The 14,930-nt window shown below is 31.8% G+C and overlaps 1 protein-coding gene across 1 annotated transcript; it reads left to right on the top strand.

Annotated features, from left to right (window-relative positions):
• The first annotated feature begins 12,667 nt into the window (after nt 1-12,667).
• LOC103503146 (cyanidin 3-O-galactoside 2''-O-xylosyltransferase FGGT1-like) lies at nt 12,668-14,256 on the top strand. Its single transcript, XM_008467300.3, has one exon. The coding sequence runs from the start codon at nt 12,728-12,730 to the stop codon at nt 14,102-14,104; it is 1,377 nt and encodes a 458-aa protein (XP_008465522.2). The 5' UTR covers nt 12,668-12,727; the 3' UTR covers nt 14,105-14,256.
• The last annotated feature ends 674 nt before the right edge of the window (nt 14,257-14,930 follow it).

Raw genomic sequence — 14,930 nt, 5'->3', positions numbered from 1 at the left:
CTTCAGCCAATTTACGCATGGCACGTGTCGTCTTCTCCTCACGCAGGCGCCTTTGATGTGCTGTATTCGAATCTCATAGCCTGCAAATCATTTTTTCTCACATATTTTCAATGGCAATCTTGTAAATATATAACAACTTTTCGAAAATCCTCTCATTTCCATCAAATTGAGCACGCGCCTGGCCCTGAAGTTATGAGTTCGAAACCCATGAAGCGGTTATTTTCATTTCTTTTCTATATATAACTCATTTTTCTGTAAATCTTAATCAATTTTTAGTTATATGTGATCCATTCATAAATTCAACTCCAATTTTCACCCAAATTCTCTTTAAATATCATTTTTTTCAGAATTCTCCCATCTCATTCTGTCTTTTTTCTCTAAAAAATATTTCATCAATCTTTTATTCCAATAAAGGGGTAATCTTCTAAGAGGTAAGAGGATCATGGGTATCAATTTATTTGAGAGTTTCTTCCATTTTTCTTCTAATTTAGCATGTTGATTCTTTAATTTTTGTTCAAGAACGAATTCAATTCCATGTGATCTCTATGAAACAATCTTTTAATTTGCTCTTGATTGTTTAATTAGTATGCAAGATACATTTTGTTTAGAAAATTAAAGTACAAAATTCAATTGATTATCTTTGTCTACAAGAAATATTTTTTGATCCAATTGAGGGGTAATCTTCTAAGATGTTGTAGATACAACATTTTGTCCTTTATTTATTATTTTATTTTATTTATTTACTTTATTTTACTTTATTTTTATTTTATTTTGGGAGTTGGATTTGAATTTGAATTTAACTTTTTATTTTTAAAAAAAAAACAAAAAAATGAATATTAGTCTCTTCCCTATTTTTCCTCTAACTCATCCAATTTTCTCTCCACTCCCACCTTCTCCACTCTCCTCCCTATTTTTCCTCAACTAACCCAATTTTCTCTCTCACTCCACCTTCTCCACTATAAAAACAAATGAGGATTTATTTTTGGAGGGTACGTTTGAGATGAATTGGAAGGGTCGAAAAAAAGCTAAGTAAAACTATTCTGGTCTTCAATTTTTTTTTTTAATTTCCTCCCTTTCCCTTCCCTTTTGAGAGTGTGATCAATTATAAGGATGTAGTTTTTCAAATTTGTTTTTGTTGTAATTTCGTTAACTAATTTTAAGGTGATTTTAATTTTGTTAGGGTTAGTTTGCTTTTATTGTTAGTTCAAATTTAGGTCAATTGAATTTATTGTTGTTTAGGTCAATTAATTTCAATGTGCTTCGAATTTGTTAGATTTAGGTCATTTGAGCTTTTAATTTTGTTTGTTAGGTTTAGGTCAATTGAATTTATGGTTGCTTCAAATTTAGTAGATTTAGGCCAATGGATTCAAATTTGTTAGATTTAGGTCATTTTATTCTATATTCTTTAAATTTATTATGTTTAAGCCAATTGATTTAATTTGGCTATTGTTAATTTTTTTGGTTTATTGTTTATTAATTGATTAGACTTTAAAATACAAAATAGTTTAGTTTGTTAGGTTTGATATTTATTTCACAAACCTGTATTATTTCTCAACTTGTATATTATATCCCGATATATTATTTTATATTATATCCGATATATTATTTTATATTATTTTTAATATACTATTTTATATTATTTTCAATATACTATTTTATATTATTTTATATTATTTCTAATATATTATTTTATATTATTTCCAATATATTTATTCTCAATCTGTATAATATTTCCAATATAGTATTTCTCAACCTTATATTATATTATTTCTCAAACTTGTATTATTTGTCAACTATATTGTTTGCTGTATTATTTGCTAAATCATTCGTCAACCTGGATTATTTTCCAATCTATATTTGTCATATTTCACATTGTTTTGCTATTATTATTATTATTTATCTATTTATTTATTTATTTATTTATTTATTTTTCAATTTCTATAATTGCAAAATGTATGAAAATTTCATTTGTTTTTTGCCATATGGATATAAAAATTTGAGACGATAAGGAATAATGTTCATTTATGGATTTTATGGTTCTTGGCTTGCAACTAGTATATTATATTTTTCAATTAGTAAAAAATTTTCATTTTTCCTTACTTAGATGACTTTTTTTGCTTTTTCGAACTTTTGCCAATCTATGAAGTATCATGCTACGTAAGTTTCATTATCATCTAATTTTAACATTTACGAATAGTGATAGACTAAATTAAAAACTATAAGAGGATAAGATACAAAACTAGGACTTCTCAATTTAAGCCATTAAAGATTTGCTTATGTGTTAAATGTCAATGATGATGTTTTCTTGTTTTATGGCTCCCATGAAAAAACAAGGATTATTTAGATCAATATATTGTCTACTCAATTTTTTGGGTTGAATTTGATAAAAGAGGAACTACAAGAGATCTTTGATAGCAAAACTTCCCAATCTTCATGGTAAGAAAGTTTTGAAACTTACTTATTTTGCAACTGGATTTTATATATTATTTGGATTTTTGGAGTATGTAAAATTTTAAAGTGTTTGTTATTTGTTACATTGTTTGTTGTTTTCTCATAACAGTTGTTTTCTCATAACATTGGTTGCAACTTTTGTTCTTGGAATAACTTTGAAAATGATGTTAACTTAATTTATCATGAACTCCGTTAGGAACCAAATAATGAGTTAATATATTGCATATGAAACAATAATTGCATAACTAATGTAGTTTGCTATTCATTATTAGGGCTTCCGAACTTGCAAGAAAGAAGAAGCCTCTGTGGAGGGTAATCAAGATATGAAGGTGGAGATTTAGTAAAAGAAAGAGGTAAGCGTGCTTTATGTTTTGTAATGTAACTTAACTATTTTATTTTAGGAATCATGTTAACATGTATTTAGGAATGTTGCTTTGACTATCCTGCAGTGGTAACCATTGAAAATCTATTTTGTGTGATCCGCTTAGACATATGTTTTAGGAATCATGTTGACACGTACTTGGGAACTTTACTTTGTTGTGTTAACTATTCTGCAGTTATGGTAGTCATTGAAAAGCTATTTTTTCAATCCGCTTAGACCAATGTTATAGGAATCATGTTGTTTTGTATTTACTTTGGAGGAGGGGGGCTAAGGGTAAGTTTATGCTAAGTTTCAATTTGATGCAAACTAGAACATTGCTTGGTCTGTAAAGATTGAATCGAAACTTATATTTGCAACATTTATATACTATGTTTATGCCTATGCTTATGTAGTCAGTGTTTTTTTTTTTAATCTTTTGCATTCCTTATGGGTCTTTTTTTAAAAACATTGGTTGTATGAACTTTGGACGCTTATTTTGAAAAGTTTATTGGTCTGCTTATTAAGAAGGTGATTTTTGTTTGACATGTACTTAATGTTTATGCTTATGCTTATGCATATGCATTTTTTGCAATGAATGTTGGCTAAGGTTCATTTTCTTCAAATTTGCAAGTAGGTGAAGAATCCATGGACCTTGGTATCGATCAAGTTCTCATTTATGCGTCAGTTTGATTAGATTAGGTCACACATACATGTAATATTACAGTAAATTTATCTTTTGGATTATTGTAAAATCGTTACCGATAATGTAAGTTATATTTTTTATTATCAACTATAAATATCTTTCCAAACATATCTGGATAATGCTGAAATTTAGTATTTAATTTTTTTGAAAGAAGAAATATATGACAGAAAAATATGTGTTGCGAAAATGAAGAATAACGACACCAAACATGTGTCGACATATAAGCCTTTATTAAACAGAAACAGTGTCGTTAAAGCACATTTTCTTGACAACAATTTTGTGTAACGAAATATTTACAACGACAATATATTAGTGTCGAGTTATATTGAAAAGTGACACACTTAAAGCGTCGTTATAAGAGTAATACATAACCTTATATTGATGTCGAGTGATAGATAACGGTGACACATTTAAATTGTCAATGTAATAGTATTACTGACAATATATTTGTGTCGAGTGACAAATTACGGTGACACATTTAAAGTGTTAATGTAAGGATATTAATGACAATATATTTGTGTCAAGGTATAGATAACAGTGACATATTTAAAGCGTCAATATAAGGTTATTAATGACAATAAATTTGTGTCGAGTAATACATAACGGTGACACATTTAAAACGTCAATCTAAGAGTATTAATGACAATATATTAGTGTCAAGGTATAGATAACGGTGACACATGATTTGCGTCAATATAAGGGTATTGATGACAATATATTGGTGTCGAGTTATAGATAACGATGACATATTTATTGCGTCAAGGTAAAGGTATTAATGACACAATTTTGGTGTCATCTAAGCATATTTACACTAGAAGATATGGGCTTTGATGTCGGTTGGAAAAAATGAAAATGGATCTTTAATTTCACTTTTTAAAATACGGATGTTTAATGTCGATTTTAAACCGACATCAAAGAGAGAGCTTTAATGTCAGTTTAAAACCGACATTAAAGCTATGATTAATTTTTTTAATTATTTTAATTTTATAAAATTAAGTTAATAAAGTTAAAAGCCACATTAAACCTAATTTACTCTGGGCATCTCACGATTTTTCTCAACTCTCACATTACTCTCTCACGCTTTTCTTCCCTTTCTTCTCAATCTCACTTTAAGGTTTAGGGTTGAACCACCACCGTCGAGCCATCCACCATCGAGCCTTCATGCTCAGTCGTCCCTCGTGCTTACCACCGCCACGCCATCTACCATCGCAGTGTCCCAGACCTTCGAAGATCTGTTATCCATGTCGCACCGTTCGAGATGTTCGAAAATCTACTGAACACCAATCTGGCAACCTTTTCTTCGTCCATTGCTTGATACCTTGTATTTTTAGTCGACGATTTCTGCTCTGAAACCTTTTCATTAATTCGCGGAAGGTATTCAATTGGATGGTGAAGTTGGAGTCACCGACAGTCACCAACAGAGGAGAGTAAAGATGATCATTCCAGTTCCAGTTCATTGTTTCACTTACGGAAAGGTTAGCCATGGAGAAGTATCTTCAATTTTGAGTTTAAAATTGCGATAAGGTGGAAAAAGTTATTAACAACACATTATTTGGATCTTTTCTTTCGTGCCCATCAGGTAATCAGCAAGACTTTTTCCCCTTCCTCATTTTTCTCATTGATTAGTTTTGAGACACAAATCTTGTTGGCTTAGGTTGTGGAGGATGGATATGAATTATTTGCCGAGAGACAACTTGTCACAATATTTTCGTCCCCTAACAACTGTGGTGAATTTGATAATGTCGGTGCATTAATGAGTGTTGATGAAGAATTGATGTGCTCTCTCCAGATTCTTAAGCCAGTTGACGAAAATGGTAATAAAGTCATGGTGCCAACAAGAACGTAATTGCATAATGGATTTTGTATCGGGTTTTCTATGGTAAACTTATTATCTTATTTCTTCTTGTTCTGGTAACTTACTAAGGTACTTGATACTGTATATTGTATTGCTACACTATTTTATTAGCATCGTTGAATTGGCATAAAACTCTAGAGAAAATATTTGTAACCTAAGGGTTCGATACCCCCACCCCACACATTATCCAAATGAACCATGGTTTCTTGTTTAAAATAGAGAAGTTCAAATCTTTTGATAAAAAAAATGTTATTTGCAGGCCAAGCATTTTCTCATGAAAAACTCTGAGAAGAATTGTAGTATGTGTGCGTAGTACTCGAAACCCAATAGCATAGTTTTCTGGGATTGAGACTATTTAAAATTGAATCAACAAATGAATAATTTTTGTAATGGAGTCAAACTCAAGCACATAGAATGATATAGCACTACATTTCCAATGAAATCTTTTAAACTGCAGGCCTGTTTGTGTATGAAATATTGAAAATTGCTTGAACTTTACTTCCTAATAGTGGCTAGGAACGGACACTGACTAAGATTTTCATGTTGTAGCTAGATTTCCATCTAAGAAACCTTAGAGTTTTTTTTTTATTTTTATTATTATTGATCACCGACGATATGTATTTTCCTACTTTTGATTTTCTCACTTGAATTCTTGACTTTGAGAGATTATTTAATGTATAGTTGGTATTTATGGTTGTCACTTTCATGATGGTTTCCAAACGGTTCGATGTGTGAGGGAGAAGATCTAATGTTGGATTAACTATGCATCTAACCGTTATAAGAGTGTATACTGTGCACTTTCGTTGCTTGGATTTGATTTCATTTCTGTCTTTAATTGTTGATGGAATTTGACTTGCTCGAGAAAGGCGGCGTCTGGAGTATAGACTGTTTATATATGTCCTTGCATGATGTGAAATTAATTGCACATTAATCCGGCAGATTTTTAATTGGCTCAATTAGTCTTACAACCGCTACTTCAGCATCGCTGTTTTTCTGGTTTTGTAATTATTTGTTAGTTGTATGGAAACGGTTCAAGTATTATCAAATATTTGGATTCGCGACATTTTAATCATTGTATCTGATCTGGTTTTTTCTTGATTGTTTTGTAGGAGGCTGCTATGCTATTAATTGTCTTTCTTTCATAGATCTGTAGAGTTTGTAACTACATTTTCTTAGAACTACATTGTTTAGGGAAATAAATTAACTAAGGATAGTTGAGATTTTAAGATAACAAGATCTGTTGTGCTCGTGGCCAGATTCATGCGTGTTTTTTAAATTGTATTATTCCTTCCTAATGATGATATTTTCCTTGATTTTTGGCAGATGGCTTCAGTGATTGCTGCAAATCTTTTAACAAGCATAAAACTCATAGATTTGTTATGCGTTGTAGTGACGTGGGTGTTTTCTATTATAAAACTTTATGCTAGATTTGCAAGTATGTTATCAGTCATTACAATTGCAATCTCTCTTTGTATCTCGGTTTTCTTACTATATGCAATGTTTTCAGGACATCACAAAAGCAAGAAAGATACCGAAGCGTGCTTTGCCTATTATTTGCTTCAGAGAAGTCAGCCCCTCATTGTCGGATGCTTCAAACACTTCCATTATAGATTCAGGTTCTTTGACTTAGCTATAACTTAAAGCAAGCTTCATTTTGTTGTTCTAGTCTGCTATCTTAGCCTTGTGTTTGACTTTGAGCATTTTATCTCTAAGATGTATATTTAGTAACATGTTCTAAAGTTGTTTTTCTTTCCTCGAAATAAAAGAAAGTAACGTAAATAGGCTTAAATCTCATTTTTCTGAAAAACATATTTGGGAATAGAAAGAAAACTGCTAACCACTTTAAATTACACTAACCATTTGAGGCTATGATTTTTATTTTAAGTGGCTTTTAGAAGTTATCTCCTGCAACAGGGTTAGCTCCTTTGACCAACGTTTCAATTGAGGGAATCCAAGGTCATCAAAATCTGGAGCTATGCTATCCAATGCAGAGAACCATTTGGTTTGTAGATTTTGGTTTTGTGAAAAATTATGCTTATTTTCTTGTAACTTCTTTTCCATGGTTTTCAACTTTTCTAACTAAACATTTGAATTGTTAGTCAAATTCCAAATAACAGAAACATGTTTTTAAAAACTACTCTTTTTAGTTTTCAAATTTTTCTTTGGTTTTTGAAACACTCCTGAAAAATGGATAACACAACATGCAAATCAACAAGTAGAAAGTAGTGTTTTTTAGGTTAATTTTTAACAACCAAAAACCAAAACCAAATGGTTATTAGACTTAGCGTTAGTATAGTCTAATTGTCAAATAATATCTTCAAGCTTTTGTTTTGCACTCTCTTATAAGACGTTTCTTGGTTTTAGAACTCAGTTTTAGAAACTTCCTGATTCAAACCATTGCTCTTTCGACTTTTTTGGTTGTTTGTCTGGTGACATTGATATCATTTATTTAGTTCAGATACCTCCAGGAGTCTAGTATTTTGGTCTTTTCAATGGCATTGGATCTTCAAGAACACAATCGAAGATGGTACGTGCTTGCGCACACATGCAAATTGCAAATTTTGGAATTATTTACTAGTCGTGTGTAAGTTTTTTTAAAAAACTTTTAAGATGAGAAAAGTATCATTCATTTATATCATCAAAGGTAATGAACTGACAGAAACTAATCTTCTTGCATTGCAGATAGTCTGTGGCTCTTCATATACTTTCACTGCCAATATTACAGTGGAAGGATGTCCACCCTCCACAATGTTTGGGCAGTATTGCAATCAAACAGTCGAACCGCTCTCATGTTCTTTTTCTGATGGTCATAATCTAGCTGAAAATGTTTTAGAAGCTATATCATATAACCAAACAGTCGAAAGTTTGGTTGTATGTAGTACATTTAAAACATCTTGTCTTGGAGATGGTGAAACAAAAATGTATTACTTGGATGTGGAAAGTGTTGCAGAAGAGCTGATCATTTCAGCAACAGACATGAGGCTCAACTTAACTCAGTCAGATAACTCTAGTAATGTCAGTGGGATTAGTTTGATGGGCTTTGCTTGTCTTGGTTCAATTCCTTCAGCTGCCCTGCATGATTAATAATTCTAAACTTCTGATTTTGAGACTGAAGAGTTGAATAGGGAGCGTTTTGAATTTTTTACCTCTTGAATTGATTTCATTTTCATTTCTATTTTGATCTCTTAGAAGCCAATACCTCTGGTTTGTTAGGACTTTGTCTGCCTCTTCTTAATTATATTAGTGATTGAAAGTAATTTTAACAACTTGTTTATACATTCAGCTCATCGTCATATTGGAGAGACAAATATGAATTTGTACAGTAGTAGATCCCACACTATTTTCCGCATGGTAAACTCAACATCCTTCCAATTCTGCAAGTCATTCAGCTATTGTTTTTATTTCCCCCCTCTATCTTACTTAATAATGAAATAGATAATTGAGAGTCGGGATAAAGTTGAAGATGGAGAAGCTGGAAATTCTTGTGATGTTGTTCGTATTTCAGTTCTGGTATGTGGTTCCTATAATTATCAGCTATTCTACTTGCTTTTCATTCCATTATTCATTTAGCAATTACCTTGTTATTGTGACTAGAAGATGGACCCATCATCTACCCATGTTGGCCAAAAGCTTGTCTTTCTTTCAAAGAATTGTGGAAGAAAGAACCGCTTAGAATTATGGGGTGTTGTCCTTTCAATCAAACGCAAAGCTTTTTGGATTCCTATTGTTAGAAGTGAAGTATGGTTGATAAAGGTGGAAATATGCTCTCCTCTTTATTCATTTAACTCATACTTGCAGGCTAGTTAGGAAAGGGTAATATAAACTTGTGAATAATTTCCTTTATCAACAATTAAAGTTGTGAGACTGTGTTGTGAATGGAGAAGGTCATGAGTAAAAGTGGAATGGTGGAGGCATGCAAAGTTATTTCAAATGGGGTAAAGAAAGAAATCTCATTATGGAAGGAAGTATATTACCCATGCATGGACTAGGAATTTGTTTTCTGTCCTTTCACGTAAAGTAGCTTTTCTTTCTCTTGAATCATAAGGTTTTTGTTTTCATTTTTATTCATCTCCAAGTATCAGCAGATAATGAAGTTACTATAACTGAGCTTTACTTTTCAGCTTATTGTGTTGATGTTGCTTATTTCTTTATAGATTGATATTGGTTTTCATAATAATGTTATGTAAAAAAATGTTGATTATTCATTTGGTGGGCAATATTAAGAATTTTTCATCCTTTTCTGCAATTTCAGTACTTCAAACAGCTTTGTTATTCATATAAATGGTTTATTTGGATATTGTTTGTAGATAATTGAAGTGATATCGGGTTGAAAGCTAAGCGATTGTGTAGAAATGGTCAAGCGACCGTTGAAAATTGAAGACTGAGAAGGCATTTAGGATTTTTAACTATTTAATTCTTGTATTAGAATCTTTTTTCATGTACTATTGTAGAATGTATATATAAACATAATATTAATATTTTATTTTGTGTATTTAAATGTAAAAGACAAATGTTATAGTTTCTAACATAATATGAATTTCATTGATTTGTTGGCGTGTGAAAAACATATTTATCTACATTGACCCAACGTCGGTCTATAGGACAATAATGTAACAATTAAATAAAAATAAATTTGTAAAAATGAATAAAAAAAACTAGGCTTTAATGTCGGTTTTAAACCGACATATCAGAGTTCAACCGACATTAAAGGGTTTCAATAACACTATCAAAGATGTCGATTGAAAACTGACAAACCGACATTAAAGAGGACTTTAATGTCGTTTTTAAACCGACATTAAAGCCCAACCGACATTAAAGGGCTTCAATAACACCATCAAAGATGTCGGTTGAAAACTGACATTAAAGGCCTTTAATGTCGTTTTTAAACCGACATTAAAGAGGCCTTTAATGTCGTTTTTAAACCGACATTAAAGGCCTTTAATAACGCTCACAAAGATGTCGGTTGCCAAGTGACATTAAAGGCCTTAAATGTCGGTTTTAAACCGACATTAAAGGCCAAAATTCTTCTATTGTTAAGGACACATTTTCCAAAGTGTCGTTAAATAGCCTTTCTTGACATTGGCTTCAATGACGCGAAAATTGTGTCGTTGAAAGTCTTTATGACGCAAAACTTGTGTCATTAAAACCCATATTTGTAATAGTGTGAGCTCGTCGTTTTTTTTTATTATTATTATTATTTTACATTTCAAAATTCTATTTATTCATTATATTTAAGTTGAAATGCATGCAATGGACACATGCATATGTGTACTATACATTTTTCTTTCGATTATTGTTAATATAATCAAACTTTTTCTCTTTAATTGTCGTTCACTGCAAAAAGACTTAGAAATTTATAACCATTTTGTTTTAGATTGAAAAGCACATATCTTTGAAACCTAGTGGTGTTGTGCCGATTTCTATATGTTTTTGTGTTGCCTAGTTCTTGGTTTTCTAACATCTTTGATACTCATCAATCGCCTTTCGAAGATGGTGAGTAATCAATCTTAACAAAACATATAATCAAATATGTGTGTTTTATATATATTGCAATGAAGTGGTGGATTTAGATGTCAAAAGAAGCATAATTTTTCCAACATAGTAGGCATACATATGTTAATGATCAAGAAGTTAGCGAGTCGTTTTCCTCATTTTTATTGTATTAAAAAAATGCAATGTGTAAATTTAATATTTATGAAATATCTTAACTCCTACGTTTCTTTAGTAATCATAACTTTAAGAAAAAAGAAAAGAAAAATCCATCGCTGCGAGGCTTTCTCAAATCACCAACTTCCTTTAACTCTTCCTATTTTGGACTTTTTATTTTTTTTTTATTTTTTTTTTCTTTCAAAAATCTTTAACAAAGTTATTTTAAGTTTTGTGGAATATAAAATATGGATTGGATAGACATTTTTTACTTTTTTTTTTCTTTAAACGTAAACTTTCCACCATTTTTTTTTTTAAACAACTATGTAAACTTTTATTACTGCATTATTATATTAGCGCTTTATTGTTGGGATTTTCTTGTTATATTTATTTAATTTACTTAGTTTTGTTATGAAAATGTCAATCAATGTTGGGTCTACATAGATACAAATTCTTACCTAAATAATCTAAACTTCCTTCAAATCACAGAGACTAGTATTTGGTAGGTATTATGCCACTGACCACTAGCCACTAGTTTTCAAATTGTCAAAATTAGAATTCATTTTTTAAATCTACTACCAAAACCATGTATCTACATAACATAAAGATAAAATGCTACTATCATCAGAAACGTTTGACAAATAGAATAAACAAAAAGACACGACAACATACTAAAATTAACTCTAAACCGACCATTATGAGGGAGAAAGCCGAAGTTAATTACTTCTTTTTCTCCAAAGAAAACAAAATGAAAAAAGAATGCCTCCATCTCCATGGAAAATTTTCCGAGATTGGAAGATGAAATGGGTACTAGAGGTGAGATGGATAGCTATCTCTGACCCTTCCCGTGGAATAATTTTCTCGCAATTATGAATATGAAGATTTAAACTTCTATCTAAAGGCTACGTGTCAATTACAGTCTAAAACGACCGTCCAAAAATTTGGGGAAAAGTATTTGATCAAGATCTTGTCGGTACTTTGATCTGTTTGATTTCGGAGTGATTTTAGATTCAATTTTGGGTAGATTTCACCTTACTTTTAGTGATCTGTTATCTATTAAAATAGAATGGTTTGAACAAAAAAAAATGGTCAGAAATTAACGTCGTATAGCCTCACAACTGAAAGATTAAATTATAGTTTTTCTTTTCTTTGCAATTTCTATACTAAAAGTTCTAATCAAATTTATTTCAACTCTTGCCAAATTTCGTTAATTTTTACAAAATTGAATTTTTAAAGTTATGTTGAAGATGTTAGAGAACTCTGGATTTTATGTAAAAGAAATAAGTTTCCTTTTTCTTGGGAAGAATCAGGGTAAGAAGGGCTTCATACTATCTTGCTAGTTCTATGCATACAAATATATCTAACCCTTTCTAATCATAAATATATATTGGAACCTAGTTGAGATAATTAGATGCACACTCTCGATCTCGTACCTATGACTTGTTCAAACAAAGAAAAAATAGTTAGTGATTTTGGAAGTTTAGTACACATATGGTCAAAAATCCAATTTGAGCGCTCCGTTTTGATAAACTAAACAAGAATTATTCATGCTTATTCCAAACAGCTACGGTTAGGTAATATTTTAAGAACCATTCAACTAAGGTAAAGCTCCATATATTTCACCCTTCATCTCCAATCTCTAAGAAGAATGGCTGCCGAAGCAGCAGCGACGGCCACCGCCACCTCCAGCCATACCTGCCTCCACATTGCGATGTACCCTTGGTTTGCTCTTGGCCATCTCACTCCATTTCTTCATCTCTCCAACAAACTAGCCAAAAAAGGCCACAAAATCTCTTTCTTCATCCCCACCAAAACCCTTCCCAAATTTGAGCCCTTAAATCTCTTCCCTAATCTCATCACATTCATTCCTATCATTGTTCCTCATGTCGATGGCCTCCCACGTGGTGCAGAGACCACTTGTGATGTCCCTTACCCTCTTCATAACCTCATCATGACCTCCATGGATCTCACTCAACCTCAAATCACTCTCCTCCTTCAGAGCCTAAAACCCCATCTCATCCTCTTTGATTTCACTCATTGGTTGCCAAAATTAGCTAGCCAATTAGGTATCAAATCAATCCACTATTGTGTTACTAGTGCAGCCATGATTGCTTATACTCTAACCCCTTCAAGGCAATTTTCTAAAAATGAGTTAACTGAGGAAGATCTCATGAAACCCCCAATTGGTTATCCTAGTTCCACCATAAACCTTCATCCCCATGAAGCAAGAGTTTTTGCTTCAAAAAGAAAATGGAAGTTTGGGAGTGATGTACTTTTTTATGATCGCCAATTTGTAAGTTTTAGTGATTGTGATGCAATAGGATTTAGAACATGTCATGAGATCGAAGGAGATTTTGTGAATTATCTTCAAACTGAGTTCAGAAAACCTATTTTGCTTACTGGGTCGGTTTTGCCTGAACCACTAAACCCTGAAGCTTTGGAGGAGAAATGGGAAAGTTGGCTTTTAGGGTTTAAGGAGGGTTCGGTGGTATATTGTGCATTTGGGAGTGAGTGCACGTTACAAATGGAGCAATTTCAAGAACTTTTGATGGGGTTTGAGCTTTTAGACATGCCATTCCTTGCCGCACTCAAACCGCCTTTCGGGGCAGAAACAGTAGAGGCTGCGTTGCCCGAGGGGTTTACAAAAAGAGTTGGGGGACGAGGGGTGGTTTACGGTGGGTGGATTCAACAAGAGAGGATTTTGGAGCATCCATCTGTGGGATGCTTTGTTACTCATTGTGGTTCTAATTCTTTAAAAGAGGCATTGGTGAATAAGTGTCAATTGGTGCTGTTGCCTCAAGTTGGGGATCAAATTATCAATGCAAGGATGATGGGAAGCAATCTTAGGGTTGGGGTGGAGGTGGAGAAAAGAGAAGAAGATGGATGGTTTACAAAGGAAAGTGTTTGTAAAGCTGTGAAGATTGTAATGGATGAAGATAATGAAATTGGAAAAGAAGTTAGAACAAATCATTCTAAAATAAGGGATCTTTTGTTGAAAAAAGATTTGGAACAGTCTTATATTGATAGTTTTAGCCATAATCTTTGTGATTTGGTGCCATCCATGGAAGTAACATCCAAAAACATGTAGAAAAAACAGGTAAAAGCCACATCTTTTATTTTTCATATGAGTTACTGAGAATGACTGCTATATTCTAGCCTATTGTGTTTTGAAGAGTTGAATCATGGCTTTAGTTTGTTGTGTTTTCTTTTCCTAAAATGTTCTTATTCTGCACTTCAATGAAAATCTAGGGTCTAATGAATAAATTTATCTTTTGGAACAATTTTTAGATGTTGTTGATCTTTTTTTACCATTATTTACATACATTTGTTTACATCCAACCATTTGATTATTAACCATGAAAGTAGTGTGGATACCCTAAATGGTGCTCTTAACAGTACACCATATAGAAAATAATATGTTAGATAGACTTGATTTGTGGTCGACAACAAAAAAAAAAAAAAAACATTGTTCTATTAGTGGAGAGAGAAATTGTATTTAATTTTCTTATTAGAATTTTTCTATTAGAAATTTATCGCTAGCACAATTCCCAAAATATAGGTATTAAATGAAATTGATTCGGATGCTTCTCATCTAATTAAATTACCTTATTTTATATTTAGAATCATTGGTTGGGTTTTTTAATCAATGAGCTAGGCATTAGTAAGGAGTTAAAAATCATACCTTGATAATTAAATTATCAAAATTACATTGGACTTGATTCCATTCCTCTAAGCTAGAACATTTTATTTAATTGCATTTCCATCACTTACTTTCATGCATATCTTTACTTTCATGCACATCTGAATCTCAAACCACACCAAACCCCTCGTTTACTACTTTAGCTAAATAATTTACTTTGAGAAACTAATTCTCATACTACCCTGTGAATCGACCCAATCTTGCCATTTAAAGT

Source organism: Cucumis melo, chromosome 1 (assembly GCF_025177605.1).
Source record: "Cucumis melo cultivar AY chromosome 1, USDA_Cmelo_AY_1.0, whole genome shotgun sequence".
NCBI classification, from domain to species: Eukaryota; Viridiplantae; Streptophyta; class Magnoliopsida; order Cucurbitales; family Cucurbitaceae; genus Cucumis; species Cucumis melo.
Note: the sequence above shows the minus strand (reverse complement) of the source record. Positions and strands in the feature narration are given on the sequence as shown.